At 32.6% G+C, this 21918-nt stretch overlaps 1 protein-coding gene across 1 annotated transcript in view; it reads left to right on the top strand.

Moving 5' to 3' along the window:
- Window positions 1-6199: 6199 nt before the first annotated feature.
- The window catches only part of LOC134241487 (neurogenic locus notch homolog protein 1-like), a gene marked incomplete at both ends in the record, with an annotated part of 38775 nt that continues 23056 nt past the window's right edge, over window positions 6200-21918 (top strand). The window contains 4 exons of the mRNA XM_062723529.1: window positions 6200-6357; window positions 6441-6564; window positions 6661-6836; window positions 6952-7070. Coding sequence (XP_062579513.1) covers window positions 6200-6357; window positions 6441-6564; window positions 6661-6836; window positions 6952-7070 — 577 coding nt within the window. The remainder of the gene's footprint in view (window positions 6358-6440; window positions 6565-6660; window positions 6837-6951; window positions 7071-21918) is intronic.

Raw genomic sequence — 21918 nt, 5'->3', positions numbered from 1 at the left:
GAATATGATAACAGAGGTTTGCAATATTCAGTACACATTTCATTGTTGGTTTACATGATAATGGAGTCACTGGCACGACAGAAATGTCTGTAAACTTCCGTCTTTGTGACATAACCAAATGTTTACATACAGTCCAAGTATGCAATTTAATTTTTTCTTTAAATATCTTATTCTATGTTTGATTTACCAGTATAGCAGGTTTCTGTGTGCAAAATATTTAAGGAGAATTTCAATGCTAGGCTGATTAACTCGTTAACTTAAGTCCTGAGTTTTTTTTTATAATGTATTCTTAAATCATTATCACAATTTTTGTATAAAAAATATTTGGCAATTCACGATATTAACTTTATTGCAAAGTAAAAAATAATTGTTTATAGACATTTAAATAATTAGCTGAGACTGTTTATAAACTAAATATAATGTATGTACGATGTTTTTTTTTATTTTAAAATAAATATTATTTACTGTTATTCCATACCATGTTTTGTTTTGTTTTTTAATATTGAAATCCTTAGACAATGTGCTATGCATAACTCAGTAATGTGGTGTCCAGTGATTGACATGTTACAGGGGCTGACAAATAGATTTTTAAGGCACCTGTCCAAGGGTAAGAACATAGTAAAAATTTACTTGCCCTAACTAAATTTTTGCTTGTTCTACCAAAAACTAATATTGTACTATTTATGAATTTAATAAAAAAAAAAAAAAAAGGAAGACAAATACTGCATGGGTAAATCATTCAAGTCCCTATGCCCAGCTTTATGGCTTACATACTGATTTTATTTTTGATAAGTTACTTGCCAACGGGCAAGTAGTTGACAAAACTTCAGTTGTCCATCCCTAAAATTCACTAGCATTGGGTGTCGGGCAATGGGATTTATCATCCCCTGTGCTACAAAAACATTGTGTCAAATTAGCAAAGATAATCATCATCTCTTTCAAGCAAGGAGAGGTTTAAACCTGAGACATAGCTATGAGCCTATGACCAAGTGTTTTATGTATCAGACCAATAAATTATCACTGCCAGGCCATCTTTAAAATAATGTTTGTTTGCCCCCTCCCCCCTGAATCAAGGTAAAATTATTGGTCCGATGAATAGGTGGGAAAAAAAAATTTTCCATAGACCTGTATGAATTCTAAAGGCGGATTCCGCCTGGAATTTGGGTGGAATTGAGCAGGAATTGACAAATTCCAGGCGTACTTGAGGCGGAGACGGAATTTTCAAAGTGTTACGCCTCAGTAGAAGAGACGTCTTACAGGCGTCATTTGTAATTTCCGGGCGTCAATTGGCAAGTTCAGATTTTCCGGGCGTAAAATGGCAGGAAAATAGAAACAAAAATTACGCCTGGAACTTTCAGGAGAAGTAAAAGCCTCTGATTGGTCAATTTAATTATCAATTAAGGGTCATTTCAGATAGGAGGTTAAGTTTGAATTTGATCATAAAGGAGGGAGTTTAGTGTGAGTGAAACAGGAAATGCAGATATCTCAATGTTAAGGCTTTTACACTTTTTGAGGATGACACAGTGTACTCTGCTGGTAAGTGTGATCATGAATATCTAGTACCTATTTGAGTAAATTTGATTATGATTATGTACAATGATAGTTATAACTGGTTGACCCTAAAATTACTTTAGATATTTGAGTTTGTCCTTGCACACATTCTGAGAAATATCAGTCTGATAGAGGCTGCAGTGAGAATCTAACTGTAAACTGCTGAGTAAATGAAGAATTGTATTCAGTCAGTAACTAAAATGTTTCAATATAATTATTGAAGTGATAAAATGTACATGCAGGTATTGTAAAAAAGTTTAATTCTAAATACACACTCAATCATGGTGGTCGTGTTTTAGTGTCCCTAATGCACAAAATTCCTGTTATTTTTCTATACTTGTTAATGATATATGTTAATGACCTGTCATTATGTTTTCTTACAGTTCAAAAAGCTAAATTTTTAGCTTTAACATTGTAAATCATAATCTGAATGTTTTTCTTTGTTAACATGGTAAATATATAGGTTTTTAGGTCACATAGTATTATATAATAATAAGGACATTCCAGGCGTAATTCTATTCCAGGCGTCATTTTAGTTTCCAGGCGTAATTTTTTTACGGGCGTCATTTATTTTTACGGGCGTAGCTCATTTGCATTTTTCGCCTCAAATTCCTGCCCATTTACGCTTGGTTTCCGCCTAAGTTACGCCCGGAACCTGTGTATCACCATATATGTAGAGAGACAAATTGACGCCTCTCCAAGTACGCCTCAATTCCCCCTATATTCCAGGCGGAACATTTCATACAGGGAATTTCAACAAATTTGTTGGTGGGATAAAGGGAATAAAAAGAAGAAGGAAAAAATGCCCTGAAATTTGAAAAAAAAAGTTTTGAGTTGGGCCATATTTAGTCAGTTGGTCGAGAGAGGGCAACTAAACAATTTTTTAAGATGGCCTCATATGTCATATTAAACAAATGTTAAAACATGTAAAAGACAATTACAGCATGGAAATATTGACAGAAGAATTATTATTTCAATTGAGTACCGTGCATACTGGCCTATAAGTTGGTTGCATTTTTTAAGCTTGTAAATAAGAGAGGGATTGAGTCCGATTGACCCTAAAAGATACCAACCTTTTTTATAACTCACCTATAAGTCAGACTAAGAATTTTGGACCAAAGTTTAACTCCCCCCCCCCCCCCCCCAAAAAAAATTAGAGGCGAGTATATACGGTATATCTGATGAAATTTTGAATGGTCTGTAACATTTATGTGTTGATCTACATGTTCCAAACTTTTCTATATGGAAAAAGGATTTCCTGACATACATATATATAAATGCAATAGCTATAATATAGAGAATTTCTGTCTCACCCCTTTGAGGTTGTAACATCAGCTCGTGACCATATTTTTGTTTACATTTTAGTTTCATACCATGATCTTGCAGATCTGGAAATGAAATTATATCCCTCATCAAAAGCTACAAATCTTAACATTTAAAGTTAAACTCAATATATATTGTACACATTTATGAGTATACTGGAGGCTACAGAATTTATTTAGTAATGAAGGTCTCCAGAGTGTTGATACTACACATAAATGTAAAAATAAAAATGCACTTTAGATCTCTTGCTTAATTACTCAAGCCCTAGAGGGGCTTGAGTTATCTAAAACGATGCTAGGTCCTAGATTTACTCAGTTTAAAAACACACAAATATATCATATTTGTAGATGAAGATATTTCTAGAAACAAAAATGAAGCTTATCTTGAAAACGTCTGTATGTTCAAAGATATTAAGTGTTGAATATCGGATTCTATTCTATGGCGAATGAACAATGAGTAAAGCTCCGCAGCCGCAACAGTATCTATATACAGAGATTTTCGCGCTTTCCTTTGCGTAGGAATCTCAGGTAACTTTTTACAATCACCGATGAAGCACACTTGGACGAGTCCACTGCAGACTCTGAAAGGTGACGCAGGTTATACCATCGTTAACAAATTCTACAATGCATGGCCAGAAAATGTATGGCTGTACCCCCCAACTGAAATTGCTTTTCACGGGCCTGCAAATGATGTGTACTTTGAGTGACAGGAAAATAAAAGCACAAAATCAATGTTAATTTCTCGTTTTATCTTTAGCTTTAGTGACGGAACCTTTTTTTATAAGAAATTCTTTTGGATTCATAAGGAATATATTATACATTAGGGCATGCCGCTCAGCTAGGCCATCGTCTCAAGCCACGGTTCGGCGTAGGAGAGGATCGTACATTTTGGCCATAATGGATGAACCCGTTAGTCACGTGGATTTCTCGGAGCCCGAAGCCCCCTATCCTTTTTGAAAAAAAAACTTTTCTACAGGCTTGTAGCAAGCGATTTAGATTGATGTCATATATTGAATGCAAGGCAAAAAATACAAAAACTTAATATAGTTTGCAGTATACCATGCAAAAGTCTACAAAAAATAATTTCATTAATTAAGAAACGGCAACGTTACTATGCTCTATAAAACATTCCTAAAATAAGTGTGTCACGTAAATTCATCTTAAAAAGTAGTACGATTAATTATATTTCTTCTAATTAAATTCAATAGATGAATTTTGTTTCATGTACATGTATGTAGTTTATTCAACAGAAGATTGAACTCAGCCCTCATCTTATACCATTTTAGGATATTAATGGCACTTCCTAATTCACTTTCTACAGCTTGAGTATTTCTGACGTTTTGTCAGTATATACTTGTTTTTTTATTACATATATTAATCTGCCAAATGCATGTCCACATGAAATGTTATAATTGAAAATGAAAGTAGAAATAAAATTTAAAAAATTAGTTACTGTGTTAATCAGCTGTTATTTCCATTTGGTATCATTTCACCTAATTGTTTAACCATCTTCTTTTTCCATTATAATCATAGATATACCCCTTTTACATTTTTCACACATTGGCTTACATACAGACCGTTATAGCACTAACGGTTTACCATGAGCCCTAAGCAGATATCTAAATGTCAGCATGTCACGCGTAATAAAATAAATATATATTCTGATCATTTGTAGACACTTCTTTCTTGTGTGTATATAAGCTAGTAAAACAACAACAGCTACATAAAAATACCATAGATTAAATAAACAACTTACCGTCTTACGTTTTTAAACACTGGCGAGCTTGCATCATCATGTCAACATCCATTATCCACAAGTTGTACTTCGTTAGATTCGGACTATTTTCTCGCAGTTTATTATTAAATTTTGTAAATGCTGTTAAAATATATTTTATTTCGAAGTAAAGGTTATTTTATCAATAAAAGCAATTTAAATGAATTCCTTTAATTTTTAAAGATTTTTTGTAAATTTATTCTGCAAAGGACGACTACTCCCTTCGAAAACTGGTTCCCGGCCCCGTAACCTAGACGTTAATGGACGAGTTTACCATGTTAAATCCCCGTAGACTTTGAATTTGCCGCCGTGTGTATACACTGGTTGACCTCGAGGGTTCGGATAAACGGAGGAATGTTGGAAAAAAAATGATCTATTAATCGTAACTGGTTTAAATGCCAAGTTATTTATATATTTTGAGATATTATGCGAAAAGTGCTTTGAAATTTGAAGTGTCTGTGGGTATGATCAACATCCAACTTTCTGAGCCTTAAATTCGTCCTGAAAGTGAATCCGTTCGTGACACCAATTATCTGTCAACCCTCTAACATGACCAATTATTAATTTCATGGGATATCAATGTATACCCTGTTGAGGTTTAAATGACCTCTCCAATTCCATGGCCAATGTCATTTAATAAACTAACTTCTTATTTTAGAAATGTAGACTGGCGTTTACTAAATACTGGTATATTATAACATGATTATCATTAATTTAACCAAGGTGATTCTCCAGTAATCATATTTTTCTCTGGATATTTTTGAAAATAACCTTTGATGTAAAAATACTTTCAGTGAGAATACATGTACATTTAAAAAGTGTGCTTAGATTGTACGTCTGAGAGTATATGCAATATTTGTCTCAAAAAACATTGTAAAAGAAACAGTGAATTTTTTATTTTGAAAATATAGATTTGATCTATGTAAAATTGTGATGTTATCAATTTTTTTTGTAATTATGTGGCACTAATTATTTCAGTTTTCATTGTACTTGTATTTGGAATTTGTAATCCTGGAATTCCATGGATTTCCATGGAATTCCTTAGATTTACAAATATCTTGGAATTCCATGGATTTCCTCCGCAAATTTCCTTTCTGGAATTGTTCCGCTCTTTTCCAGGCTAGATTCAAAATTCCAAATCATTCCGAAAAAAGTCCCGTCCCAATACTCCGGAGAATTCCTAAGAATTCTGCAGAACAAAAACTCCATGGAATTCCATGGAATATGCCTTGGAATTCCATGGAAGTTGCGGAAAATCTACATTAGGGCCCCTGAACACAGTCTCACATTTCCACAAATATTTAGTAAATATGAAACTGACATTAAAAATTCTATAACCTATATGAAACAAAACACTTCAAATTCTTACAAAGAAATTAATTTGATATATTTGTTTTATTGTAAGATGTTGTGATGTTTATTACATACTAAGACCCGTCAAAAAATCCATTGAAACAGTCTGGAGCTGAACGATTTCGAGCCCTTAAAAACTTCAGGGGTGAAAAATGAAACTTGTAAAATGTTGACAAATTAATATACGTTTAATTTCTGTATTTTTTCTAAGGTGGCAATTGCGAAGATAACTTTCTTCATCGACGTAGATGAAGTGAGGAGTACCGATAATAAACTTCACGGCGGAAGATGTTGTCAGGGTGTGACGGGTATCCAGTGTACCAAGTTGTGTAAACCTGTACTCACCGTATGTCTCAAGTAAGTGATGGCTGGCTTTTCCGACTTTGATAACGTCGAACAAACGCACACAGATTTTGATTATTTTATTTTTATTGCTACAGAAACAGAAATCACTCCTGTCGGTCAGGTTTTACTACAACATTAGACATGGGACGACAGGACGTTATTTATGGTTCTAAACTCGGAAATACAACGAACCTCCAGTTTTTAGAAATTGATTCTTGGGTAAATCCTCCTGAAAACAAATATGTACAGCGGGATATTTTTTTTCAATTTCTTAGTAAACAAAAATTCAATAACTCTTTTATCTTATAAACTCAGAAAAATTATTTGGACAAGATATCAGTGAGAGTGGAAGATTTACAACACTCCTCTTCACCGCTCATCTACAAGACAGACTTCTTTGACAGTCTCAAAATAGGAAACAACATACTCTCTCAAAACTGGCAACAGAAGAAATTGGCATCAAATTTTTTTTCGGCCAACAATTCTTTTTCGTATGTTATTTTTTTTTCTCTATTCACATCCACTAAAAACGATTCTCACAATAAGACATCAACTTTAAAAACTATTTTTTTACTACAAAAATGTCAAATTAGACTGTCATTTCAGTATCCAGATAACGTACAAGGCGTACTGTTCTGAGGGTTACTATGGATCAGACTGTACAGCTCATTGTCCTGGTAATCCACAAAAATGTGTCGTCAACGGTCACACCTACTGTAAAATAGGTAAGCCATTTACATAATGTAAGAATTACACAATTTTTCTTCCTATATCACTTAGATTTTCGGAAATGAAAAAAATCTAAATTAAAATTATTCAGTTGGCATTATTCCAGATTTTACTGTACATTATTGTAACTAATCTTATATTATACATTATTTTGTTTAACTCCTTGTCATTTACCTCATAAATTTACCAATTAATGGCAAATTCAGTTAGCCTAAGTATTTCCTTATCCGATTCAAGCAACAAGAACAAACTTCAGAAAAAGCATTTAACTATACAAAAGCGTGTATACCAGAATAGTTCCAGATAACTATAATAAACACAGTGATTAATATGTTCCTTTTCCGTACATTTCTTCAATGTAAAGGTGACTATTATACCCCTCGCTTGAAAACCAGGAGGTATTTAGTGACTGGGGTGTCCGTCCGTCCATCCGACTAGATGTACGTCCGTCTATTACGAATTCTAGTACCATGTCCACAACTCCTCTTATACCACCGAATAAAATTTAATTAGACTTTCACAGAATCTTTGTTACATAGTGTCATAATGCTCGCGCTAATTTACTTTTTGATTTGTCACATATTTCGGTTAAACCATAGCAAAACCTGGACTCTACCATTTTATCTATGATAATGGAAATGATAGGGTTTTAAATTTCCAGTGTTTAAGTGAAGATGCAGCGGTGTTGTAACCACTATTGAAATAACGACCACTATTGAAATAATTATATCAATAGTGGTTGAGAGTGCATTTCAATAGCAAACATAGTTAGTAACCACTATTGAAATACGCCCACTATTGAAATAATTATATCAATAGTGGTTGAGAGTGCATTTGAATAACAAACATAGGTAATAACCAAAATTGAAATACGACCACTATTAAAATAATTATTTCAATATAGTGGGTGAGATTAATTTCAACAACAAACATAGGTTGCAACCACTAATGAAATAATGTTCTCACTGGAAATAAAGATTTCAATGTGGATTAAATTATGGTTTTAGGTATGAAGTATTATCAGCAACTATCAAAATAATTATTTAAATCACTTTTGAAATTATGATTTTAATAACTATCTAAATCTATGATCGTTTGAGGAAAGTTGATACAAACAAAATATGGATGCCTGGATTGATATGTATTTTTTGGTCTGATTTCATTGAAAATGATGTAAATAATAAATTTCTAGAATATAAAGAAATTGTAAACCTTCCGTGTTGTTCAAAATTTTGCCTCACCAAAACCACCCTTATTGATGTATACACTTTAATTATTAATCTATATATTTATTACCTAAAATCCAATTTTTGTGAAATTTTGGATAAAAAATTAAAAATTACGCGGTGAAACTTTTCTTTCAATACTTGAGCATTATGCAATTGAAATGAAAAAAAAATATTGTCAATTCTTGAAATGAATCTCACCCACTATTGAAATAATTATTTCCATAGTGGTCGTATTTCAATAGTGGATATTACCTATGTTTGTTATTGAAATACTTTCTCAACCACTATTGATATAATTATTTCAATAGTGGTTGTATTTCAATAGTGGTTACTACCCATGTTTGCTATTGAAATGAACTCTCAAACACTATTGAAATAATTATTTCAATAGTGGTCGTATTTCAATAGTGGCTACTAACTATGTTTGTTATTGAAATGCACTCTCAACCACTATTGATATAATTATTTCAATAGTGGTCGTTATTTCAATAGTGGTTGCAACACAGCGGTCTTTCCCTCAACCTTCAATAGGCAAACAAAGGAATTGGTGCGGTAAATTAATGTAATATTCTTCATCACAAAAGGGCATTCCACCGTATTTCAAGTTAAAGATAACACCTTGTATTTCCAATAAATATACATCGACTATTACTTCCAAACTTTAAATTACAAGAAAACTTTACAGGGCCTGGATACCAAATACTTAAACCTGCATATAATGCCGCATCGTGTTCTTCTTCACCCTATACCTATAGTTCTGCTGGACACGTTATTGCACGTGACGTAAATAATATGAATAATAAGGACCTTTGATCACTAATTCAAAAAAAATCCTATATAATTATATAGGGGACCCCTTCAACTGGCGTCCAAATTTCGTAAAAATTATGGATTTTTTAGGAAATTTCGCCAGGTGATGGACCAGAAATGAAAAAGAAGACATTGACAATTTGTCAGAATGGGTTAAATTTATCAGATCTTTGTTACAATATCCGGAAAATATTTAAAAAATAATGGAAAAAATCCGTCGTCAATTCAGTGCATAAATAATGGACTAACAATTGGTATGAAATATGTCAGCCAGCATTTGACTCAGTGATAAACTGTATTTGCTAAAGGTCTTTGTATCGACCATAGAACTTACGAAATGATGACTTTAAACGAGACTGCTGATATTCTTGTTTCGTCAACTTGCTTGTCAATAATTTACCTCGTTTTGGAAATTTTTCATACAGCAAGTGTTTTCTTCTTTTCACGCATAAGATTTTGCATAAATTCTGCTTCATATGAATATAAAAATAAGTCTATTAATAACGGAGCGCAATTAATTTGTACCCATGGGAATTCCAATAGATTGTTGAAATACCTTGTTTTCAAAAACCACATAGATGTTGTCAATCAGAAATTCAAGCATATTTGTCAACTTCAGAGTACTGATGTGTGCAATCAGAATCTGTTTTAACAAAATAATTTTGCAAATGACCAATGACGAGGTGAGTAAATTTACGAGTTCCATTTTTATTGAAGAAGCAGCTGTCAATGATATCAAAAAGCCTGGATCTTAATTTGTCGTGGGGAATTGTTGTGTATAAAGTTGAAAAGTCGTAAGTTTTTAAGCCGTTGATTTTTGTAAAGTCTTGGGATTTCAAAGTGTCCAAAAGTTCTTTAAAATTTTTTAGTATCCACATCTGATTCACACCACTTCTTGAATATATATACTTTAATTTACTATGAAACTTTACTGTAGATTTTGTTTGAAGATTTGAGGCTTTAATATTTTTAAAATACATGCATGACATGACATGATAAAAAAGATTATGAAAAAACTAGAGCCGAGCTCGTTGCAAAGCAACGAGTAGGTCTTCCGTCGGAGCTGCGGACAGGGAGAAATGACCTTGGGTCAAGGTCATGCCACGTTCTAATGTTAAAGCAATCTTTTAAGGGTAGATCTCATTTTATTTATGTTTTACTATTAAAAAAGATAGTAAAGGAATGTTTGCAACCTTGACCTTGTTAAAATGACCTTACGTCACACCATGACACACGCTGGTGAAAAGCAAAGCCAATTTGTGTGCTACCGTATTGACGAATTCTTAAGCTATACTTTTTTCGATAGGCCTTGTCAAAGCTAATACGTGTATGCATGTGTAATTCTAGGTATGAAAGCGTTATCCTTTCTTTATCAAAAGTCATGGTCAATTTTAGGCAATGTTTAAATTTTGGAAAAGCCTGTTAAACTTCAAGGTCAAAGGGTCAAAAATCATAATGAATTTTCAAAGGCGTTGACACGGGTAATACATTACATGTTTATAAAATGAAAGCTTTCAATAGTTATGGTCAATTTAAAGTAGTGTTATTTTTTAAGTAGGTCAAGCTCCAAGATCAAGGTCACGGGGTTAAAAATCACAGTATATATGAAAATCACATGTCACAAGTAATGCACATGTGAAATATGAAAGTCCTAATTCAACTCATTCAATAGTTATTATCAAGTTTAAAGTTCTCGTGACAGATGGACACTGTCAGACTGGTTGAAAAATAAGGTTTAATGTGCCCTAATAAAAAATAATACACGTTATTTGAACATGATAAATTGAGAAATACGAATAATAAAAAAATAGAAAATATTAGAAAAAATTGCGCTGAAGCTATATTCAATATCCGTGTTTTTCAACTGCTTGAATCTAAAAATATTATTTACCGTGTGTCTCTAGCACATTCCTTAAATTTTTCTACAGTTAAACATTCCTTACAATCGTTTTTAATAGTACTAGTCCTTCTGAGCCTGAATTTGAGATAATGCTGTATGTGTAGCACTGTAGCTCTCTGGTGATCCATCTCAAATTTTTAAGAACAGCTATTGTCATAAAGTTAATTTTACAAATTCATTTGAAATGTAACAGAATTGAATTTTATGAAAAGAATTATTTCTAATGCTTATTTTTAACATTTGCTAAAATTATTTACCTATCAAGTTAAGTTAAGACAGTAAAAAGGAATTTGTCACTCAGTATTTATCTAAGGAATAAGTGTCAATCCTCAACCTCAAAGAGCGTTCTACTTGTATGATAATTGCGTATGTGTGATAAAACTGCCGTGGACTATCCCGGACGTGAACATTAGATGTATTGGACATTCCGTATCAAGAAAATATAGCTTTACTCTGGACTGTTCCGAGTTACCAAAACATTTGTGTGTATGTCCATGTGTGAGCGTTTCAACCTGTCTTTGTTTTATGTGACTTGACTTGATTTATTTTTCAAAATACAAACTTTAACTTTTTATTGCTTGACTTTCGTTTTATAAATCATTTGTGTTACTTTCACCAATTATATTCTATTAACTTTGTTAACGTTGAATTGCTAAAAACAATAGTGTAAAAATCTAGAATGAAAATAATGAATGTAACAAATAAAATTATTAATTGTCGGAAATGCAATGCAAAATTCGGGAAATCAAATGCAGCGAAAACTGGTAACCCCCCCCCCCCCCAAAAAAAAAACTACACTGTAGTACATGTAGTACATGTACAACACACTTCGATGCTCGATTGTACACTCTAATCGGCACAAGTTTTAGAAATTAAAAAGTTTATGAATAAGAAAGTTTAGTGAGGCATACTTATCTTTGCCGACTTTTTAAAAAAATTTATTTGACAACCTGCGAATTAAAAAAAAAAGATCGCGTATGATTATTGGTTAATATTATAATGGGTTATGGATTAATCATGGATTTCAACACCAGCTCTGGCCTGCCATTCTCGAGTCTGAAGGAAAGCATTGTATCATTTCAGGGGGGTTACGTATCGCAATGAGTGGACATTTAATACTTTAATCTCTTTTAGTCTAATAAACACGAAAGAATTTAAAGGCTTGGAATATTTGTTTGAAATTACAGGAAGCAATTTTGAATTTGTAAGAGAAATTTCTAATTCTTCATTTTTTTTCTCGTATTCTTAAAACTCATATATGTTGGGTGCTCTTCTGTGTAAAACAGCATGTACTTAGTTAATATCAAGTACATGCACATAAAATCGTGTCATTGTGATATTCTAGCTTTTTATTCGATGAAATAAAAGAAATTTATAATTTAATTTTCGATTTTCATGAGAATTGAAAACGTCACTTCCACTTACAATTTACTGTGTGCATTTCTCATGTTTGTTTGTAATTGCTATTATAAACAACATCGCAATTTTTCCTGAAATGATTTAAGCAACTAGAATAACTTGATATTGGCCCGTATACATGTAACGATTGCAATTACTTCAAAGTCGAGAGGGAGACGATGGCGCCTAAATATGTGTACCTTTCCAATAATAGAATCATCCGTTCAAATTAAAAACAATTAAGTTGCAGTTGTGATATCCCGATTCTTTAAATAACGAAACTATAATGTACTTCACAAGTGTAGAATTCAACATTAATTTATGTACATGTGCAGTTACAATCACAATCAAAATTGGCAGAGTTATCGATAGGTCATCCTGCGTCACCTATCAATGTAACCGATGGACTCGTCCAGAGAAATCATCTGTACCTGAGTAAAATCGCAACGCCTTTTATTCATCGTCAAAGAATAGAATCAGACATTTTATCTTTTAATACTCATACATGTTCAAGAAAACCTTTATATTTGTGTCTAGAAATATTCTTACGATTTACGCAAATATTATGTCAAATTCTTGATTTTAAACTGAGTAAATCGATGACTAGCATCGTTTTAGATAACTCTGGGACTCGCGTAAAAATCAAAGAGCGGTAATGTTGACCTCCGGAATGTATATAGGTCAATGCGCGATCGATAAACGGGTTGCACAATTGTAAACAAAAACAGTCGAAGTCCGAGGAAAATTCACGATGCATGAATTAAATGACAGTGAATTATTTTAAGCTTGATTTTTTTTTTATATAAATAATGCTACATTGAGTATCAATCGAATGAAAGATGATAAGTATTTTTCCTTTCTCCCGTCTTGTAATTTAAACTAAATACAAGGAGAAAGTTGTCTCTGAATAATCTGTATGACATCCAGCTAGAGAATACGTTAAAAACTTTATTTCAACAAAGTTTAACATTCAGTTTAGTTAAGTATATTATTCTTATCCAGTTTATTTCAGTTATAGTACGTGTTATTCGCGTACGCAAAAAGAATTCTTCACTTGCTGTATAAAATTAATCAGTTACCTGTACATGGATTATAAAGTTTGCTGCTCATTTAATAACACAAGATTCGAACAAATAACGTTTTCATGAGATCAATAAGATGTTAAAGACCCATTTCAAATCGATAACCATATCGAAATATTTACCGTTTTTGAGTTATAATGCAAAAACTTTCAAGCTCCCTTGACCCCTAATTTGAGGGGCCAGCCCCTTTTTAATGATGTCAAATGATAGATCTTAAAATTATGCACAATATTTGTGAAACATGTCTTAACAAATTATTTTTAGTTTAAAAGATACACAAGGAAATATATGTAAAATTTGGCGCTTTTAGGCATTCTCATTTTTGACCCCTATCTAACACCGTTTTGAGCGCATAAATCGAAAAAGAAAAACCGATGTGCACAACTTCAATTCTTTTAGTATTTAAATGCAGTAGACATTCTGCTCCAGCTTTTGTCGTTTCTGAGCCTTTGTGAAACGAACAGTACCAAATTTTCATTTAAAGGGAAATAACTCGAAAGCGGAAGGGAATTTTTGAAATGTATGAAAACATTTTAATTGAGTTTTGTAACGTCCAAAAACTCTGAAAATTTGAGCGTAGTCCGTTAAGAAATGAGCGAGTTACGAGGTCTCAAAGTTGGCGTCTAGAAAAAAAAAGAATAATAGGAATAACTAGAGCCGAGGTCGTTGCAAAGCAACGAGTAGGTCTTCCGTTGGAGCTGTGGACAGGAAGTACCGACCTTGGGTCAAGGTTACTGCACTTTCTAATGTGAACAACCTTTCTTCTCAGCATGAGCCTCCAGTGAATCTTAATTACAAAGTTATGCTTAAACATTTTTTTCTCTGTCAGTGACCTTGATTTGCCAGAAAGACCCTTGATCAGGATCATGACACAACCTCCAATCATAAGTAATCTATGTTTCAAGTAAGAGCCTCCAATGTTTTTCACTTACTAGTTCATAGCGTGGAAAAGAAAAGATTTCTTCTGTCAGTGACCTTGATTTTAACACAATAACCTTGGCTCTTTGTCAAGACAAACCCTCAATCTGAAACAACTTTTAGAAATTCATAACCCTAACAGGAGTTTTACAACTTTTCAGTCATTAGCCCTAAATTTGTTAAAATGAACTTATTTTAAGTCATCTGAAAACCGGCGGACTATAAGCAATTTGTATCAAGTATGGATTTAAACAAATATAGTCAGAATGAAAAAAATACTGTTTTCTGAGTCAAAATCGTAAAAAAAATCTTTTTGTCCCAAGCAATCTCTGATTCAAGTATGAGCTTACAGATATTCTCGATTACATATAAATGATGCAACAAAACATTAATTCTTTCTCCAGTGACCTTGAATTTGCCGTAATATTGCCTTGAATAAATAAATACAATGACACATCCTAGGATCACTTGAAATCTTTGTATCGAGTACAAGCTTCTGGTTTCTTTATGTTATAGCCTGACCTTCTGGGAAAAACTTTAAGGGGCAGACAGACATATGGACAGTTAAACAGACCGTTTAATTCCCATTCCATCCACACTACCCCCCGAAATACACAATCACTTTGCAAGGGAAAACTCTAGTCATGATTTGAAAAAAAGTAATCTTTCTTATATCAGGAAGCTTTCATAAATATGGTTTCTCATTCTTGCCCTGAAGTTCGTAAGAATAATACTTTAAAACGACCCCTTCTTATTTTTTACTAACCGTTTTCTTCATTGTTTTCATTTTATATCCCCCAAGGTCGCCCGCATGGCGCAGTGATTAGAGCGTCTGTTTTATAGTAGCGAAGTAAGGAGTTGATCCTTACGTCGTGGTTCGAATCCCACTGTGGGACATGGGTACCTGTCCTTCCGATGAGACCGTATAAAACAAGGTCCTAGCTGTGTCACTTTAGGTACTGGCACAAAAAAGACCCCTCCCTGTTCAAAGGCCGTAAGTGCCGATTGTAAGACAATTAATGTTTAACTATGGTGCCGGTTATGATTTTAACAGTTTAAATTAGGTCATAAAAGTGTGTAATTACATGATAAGTTTGTGATATTCAGTAGCTGCAGATTGATATATATAAGTTCTTAAATTTTCGATTCCGTACATACTGCCCTCTACAAAAATTTGAATTTTTCAATTAAAGTCATATACAAATTTTAATTGAAAAATTCAAATTTTTGTAGAGGACAATACGATGCGGGTTTATTACTACTTACATGTACATTGTATAACCTGCTACTGATATTTTTAAAATCACAGAACAAAATTAAAATGTTAGCACACTATACTAATCATTTACAGGTTTTGAATAAATTATAAAACAAATAAAATTCATTTCTTTACAATATTGAATTATTTTTTTCAACTTGACTATTCAACGTGTAATATAAATAGGCATTGTGCAGCACAGAAGTCACTTATGAAGTTAAAACGTGCAGGAGATACTTATCGATGTTTAGTCCATTTCATTGAGTAAAATTCTGAATAAATCCTTATGATTCGGAAGATTTTCTTTAAAATTTAAAACTGAAATAGCCATGGTAAAACTCTGTGATGAACAAAAATGAGTTTGGGAAAATTTGTGTTGAAAACATATTTATTTGTGTATTAAAAGCGCAAATTAAGCTTGTGCATTTAAATCAATTTTGGTTGAAGTAAAGTTACCGCAGATCGCCAGTCCTTACGCTATGAATCGTCAAAACGAAAAGTAAAATTACACATGGAGCTAACGAACTATAAAAATTGAAGACTTATCAATGTACATGTAAAATAAATACCCCAGCGTTTTGTTCTAAAGTCAAACCTAAGATATTTTAAAATATTTTTGAAAGATTCGATTTACTTACAGAAAATAATGTTTTCCGTAAGTTTGTAAAATAAGATTTAACATTCGACCACGCTGTGTAAATTAATGTCAACAAGCGATGGAAGGAATGGTTGGTCGCGTAAATGTAAACAAACACAAAACCAAGATAGCTGTTTTAGATAAACATGTATCACGATCAAATTTAAAACGAATTAAGCCAACATATTAATCTCAAACATACGACAATAATAATTTTCCATTAATTGTAAAATGGTTTTAATACACCAATTATTTTGCCTATCGATGGTTCGCCGCGGCGTGTCGCTTTAGATTTTCTTGGACACGTGTAATCGTAATATTACGCAATGGTCAACACCTTAAAATCTGGGTTCCAGGTGAATGTGAGAATTGCGCAGTAAATAATTTTTGTATTATTTGACTCTTTAAAAGTTCTTTTTATGAGATCCGGGCGTGTATCGTTTTCGTTCATATTGTTTGTGTTCATATTTTAACGAAGAAAAGATACTCGTGCTTTTTTCTAAAACTCTTTCTCTTGGAAAGATCTTCAAGTTGATTAATGAAAGGAAAATGATGCCATTGAATACTCTGAACGGGAACCAAAGAACACGTTTAAAACCTAATTAAAAAAAGAGTTATGATACAGCATTGTAAAATATTTATTACGTACGGCAAGTTTACTTCAATTCTGCGCATAAAGACTACAGAGTTTTTTCAATAGCAAGATGAGAACTGTCTAGCTTTCTTTCCTATAATACGTAAGACTCGAACAAAATAATATTTTCATAGGACAGAGATAGTATTAAGGTACAATTTTATATATTAAAAAAATGAATTTAACCATTCTGTGTTTTTATTTGTGTATAACTGTGGGTCGCTGGATTACCCGCCGATTGATTCCCGGTGTCCGACTTTGGCCCGCGCTATCGAGGGAGGCGTGTTATATAATTGTAAACAAACAAGGTGAATGTAATCGGAAAAACGCTACCTGTTTACCTTGCCTGCTTTCTACCGCATATTATGCAATATTCCCGGCATAATCGAACAAAACAGCATTTTCATCAGATCAAAAAGGTGTAAAAGAACAATTTTGTTCGTAAGATCTAGATCGAAACATTTACCGTTTTTGAGTTATAAAGCAAAACCTTTCAAGTTCCATAGAGCCCTAATTATAGGGGCCAGCCCCTTTTGAATAGTATTACATAAAAGCCCTTGCAATTATGCACAACTTTTGTTCTACATGTCTTAACAAAATATTTTTAGTTTTTAAGATATAAAGGAAAATATGTCGAATTTTTTGCTGTTTTCCGCGTTCTAACTTTTGACCCCTCTCTAGTGCCATTTTTAATGCAAAATTCAAAAAACAAAAACCGATGTGCACAACTTCAATGCTTCCTCTCCTCGATTTAAAAGAGTTTTGTGCTCCAATTATTATCTTTTCTGAGCCTTTGTCTGGAAATCGGAGGTAAGAAAAATTCAATCAAAGGGCAATAACTCGTTAATAGAAGGTAATTTTCGAATTGTGAAACAATATTCTAAAAGGGTTTAAAAAAGTCTAAAACCTCTGAAAATTTGAACAAAATCCGTTCAGGAATGAGCAAGATATGAAGCGTCAAAGTTCGCGTCTAGGAAGAAAAAAAAAAAAGAATAAGAAGAAAAATCTTAATCATCAGAATCAGTAGAAGGTCTTCCGTTGGAAACGGAAGACCTTAATTTTAACCATCAGAATCAGTAGAAGGTCTTCCGCCTGAGCGGAAGACCTTAATGATAACTAACAAGAAATTTATTTTAAATATACAAAATTACTTGTAGGATGTTCTAAAATATGTTATCGCCGAAAACTATATATTAGCAATAATATTTTGATTTACTATATGCAAACTGTGAATTAGCATAGTCAAGTGTTGTATATTGTTTTAAATATTGCATGGTTATTGAAGACACTGAACATCTTTCGTAAAAAGTGTAAACTTTGTGAAAATATTTGGAGGAAAATTAGTTTATTTTTTCACTACTAAGTCAGAAACGTACTGACATTCCCATTTTTTACTGACAAACTTAGAAAATTACTGACAATGTGCTGTCGTTGCTGTAAAACTTAGACAATTACTGACCTTTTTACTGCCGGTACTGATAAACTTAGAAAAGTGCTGACAATCTTAGTCGGTGCTGAAAAACTTAGACAATTACTGACCCGTTTACTGTCCCTGCTGAAAAACTTAGACAAGTGCTGACATTTACTGATAATTACTGTCCCTATTGTTCTCGCTCTCGGGGATGCTGCAGTGGTGTGAAAATGACTGTGTGTTATACTTTGAATTTAAAAACAGTCTTACTTTAATTTTTGATGAAAAAAACCCAGGCAGTTCTCATTTTCTTAATGTAAACATTATTGATATCTGTAAAATAATTCAGAATATGATTTGAAATTAACTATGAGTAAATCAAGTTTAAATTTATGTGTTGAATATATCTATCCCTGTTCAATTACAGAATTAAAATTAATTAATCTTCAAGTTAGTTTTCATCTATTTATTTCTTTGCAGAAAGATATCTGACTTTAATGTTGAGCCCCCCCCCCTGTTTTCACGATCGGAAAGTTGTATCAATTTTCTTTTCACGAACAGGACAGATGTCTCTTGTTAAAAAAGGAAATCTTCTTAATATTGAATAATTACTGATAGGTAATTCAGTTTCCTAATGTTCTTGGACATCTGTACAAGTCATATAATTATATACCCCTGTTTAAGATTTCCGGTTTCATTTGCTCATGCGGGAGTTCCCCTATTGAACAGTACAGTGTTCCATATATAAACTTGTACTATGCCTTGTTAATTTTGTCACTTAAAACATTATTTCTAAATGAATGGTTGGTTGATCGATTACGCAGGGTTCATAAGTACCCAATGTCTGTAAGTCCGAGACTAATAAATAACTATCAGACTAGTAATAAAAATTCATGTACTGGCAATTATAGTAATCTTACGGAAAATATTTATATTTACTAGGTCAGCGGTAAGACTAATATTAGCAGTAGCACCATTCTCAAATATTTTTCTTCTCTCTCTCCCTCCCTCTCTCTCTCTCTTAAAGATACAAACAGTATTGACACTTTAAGTTACCTAAATACTTGACAAGTGCTCCGTTTATTCACATTGCCGAGGGGGTTAGATCACTATTTAGTTTTTAAACTTAATCTTTAAGTATTTTTTAATCATGATTCAATTTTAACAAAAATATTACATGTTTCGAACCTTCCATTTCCCCCCTGTAGCTATTGGTGAATTGGGAATTAATTTGATTTTAGGTGCCGAAATTAGATTTCATCTCATTAAAGTAGGTAGGCGTAGGGGGTGTTATGATGTTAACAAAATGATAAGGCAGAATGTGGACTTATCTAGTAAAATATTTTACAAAGTAGTGAAAATTGGAAGTCATTAGTCCGTCGAACCAGTGCTCACAAATATTTATTTCGAACCCTCTAGCATACATGTATAAGTCCCCCCCCCCATGCACACACGTTACATGAAAAAAAAATCTAGTATACCGGTACTTGAATATGATTTATAAAAATGTGTAAGTTTTTTGAATGATGCAAATTTCTTTGTCCATTTGATCAATTTATACCCGTCCCGTAATCATTATTTATTTGATTCAGGTTTCATTAACATCTTTAATTCCTTTTCATAAGATTAAGATTATTCGCTAACTGAAGGTTCCCACTATCTTCCGTGACGAGTTACCATTCATCTCTCTCTCCGTCCTCTCTCTCTCTCTCTCCAAAAAACGATATTGGCCCAGACAAAGTTTAAAATACATGTATAGTTAAATTCCGGCTGATTTTTTTTTTACTGTTATAATACTGCTGCATATAAATTGTGTTTGGTTTTTAATTATTCTTAATTACTGATTTACTATGAACTATTTTTATTTGATTGATAATCAGACAAATTCCGCACTCCGCTGTCTCACACACACACTAACACAACTTAACAAAAAATATTTAGTACCAGTAATTTTTACAAAACTTTGGACGTAATGTACCCCTTCTCATAAATTCATTTTTGCTGAAATCTTTAAACAATTTGTGCCTTTTCCCGGTTAGTTTTTACATCAATCTTCTTTTTCATTAATCTTCCGTTTCCAACGGAAGACCTTCTACTGATTCTGTTGGTAAAGATTATTATTCTTTTTTTTTTCTTCTACTTCCTTTACGCCAACTTTGAGGCCTCATATCTCACTCATTTCTCAAAGGATTTCGCTGAAATTTTCAGACATTATAGACATTAATAAACTCTATCAGTGAGCTATTTAACATTTCAAAAATTTACTTCTGCTTTTGAGTTATTTCCCTATAAACGAAAATTTATAGACTTTCATTTCCGGATAAAGGCTCAGAAACCACAAAAGCTGGAGAAGAAATTCTACCGATTTTTGGTAACAGAAGGATTGAAGTTGTGCACATCGGTTTTTGTTTTTCGATTTTTGTATTCAAAATGGCGCTATATAGGAGTCAAAAATTAGAATGCCTAAAAGAGCGAAAATTTACACATATTTTCCTTTTTATCTTGAAAACCACAAATATTTTGTTAAGACAAGTTGAATAAAAGTTGTGCATAATTGCAAGAGCTTTCATTTGATATCATTTAAAAGGGGCTGGCCCCTAAAATTAGAGATCTACGGGCCTTGAAAGTTTTTGCTTTATAACTCAAAAACGGTAAATATTTTGATATGGTTATCGATTATAAAATATTCCTTTACATCATTTCTGTCCTTTGAAAATATTATTTTGTTCGAGTCTTGCGTATGGTAGGAAAGAAATCTAGATCCGTAAACAAGACTATGTTCTCATTTTGCTGTTGAAGGAGAACTGTTATGTGTATAATTGAAGTAAATTTGCCGTAAGTAATAAATATTTTAGAACGCTGATTATATCTTTTCTTAAAAAATAGGTTTTAAACGTGTTCTTTGGTTCCCGTTTAGAGTATTCGATGGCAACCTTTTCCTTATAATAAAGATCTTTCCAAGAGAGAGAGAGGGAGAGAGAGAGTGGTAGAAAAAAAAAACGAGTATCATTTCTTCGTTTAAATATGAACACAAACAATATTAACGAAAACAATATACGCCCGGATCTCATAAAAAAAGCTTTCAAAAGTCAAATAATACACAATTATTAACTGCGCCATTCTCACATTCACCTGGAACCAGATTCTTAGTGTGTTTACCGTTGCATGGTATATCCTTCGATTACATGCGGCCGAGAAAATCTAAAGCGACACGCCGCGGTGAACCATTGACCCGTAAGTCATAGGCAAAATAATTGATATATTTAAACCTTTTTACAACAATTAAAACAATGGTAAATTATCATTGTCGAATATTTGAGATTAATATACTATGTTGGCTTATCTTTGTTTTAAATTTGATCGTGATACATATTCATCTAAAATAGCTAAGTAGGTTTTGTGTTTGTTTACAATTACGCGATCAACCATATTCCTTCCATTGCTTCTTGACATTAATTTACACCCCATGGTCGACGTGTTAAATCTAATTTACAAACTTACGGGAAAGTATTATTTTCTTTAAGCAAATCGAATCTTTCAAAAATATCTTAAAATGTCTTAGGTTTA

The sequence above is a fragment of the Saccostrea cucullata genome, unplaced genomic scaffold (genome assembly GCF_032062105.1).
Source record: "Saccostrea cucullata isolate Sc308-1 unplaced genomic scaffold, CSIRO_AGI_Scuc_v1 ctg6403, whole genome shotgun sequence".
Classification (NCBI taxonomy): domain Eukaryota; kingdom Metazoa; phylum Mollusca; class Bivalvia; order Ostreida; family Ostreidae; genus Saccostrea; species Saccostrea cuccullata.
Note: the sequence above shows the minus strand (reverse complement) of the source record. Positions and strands in the feature narration are given on the sequence as shown.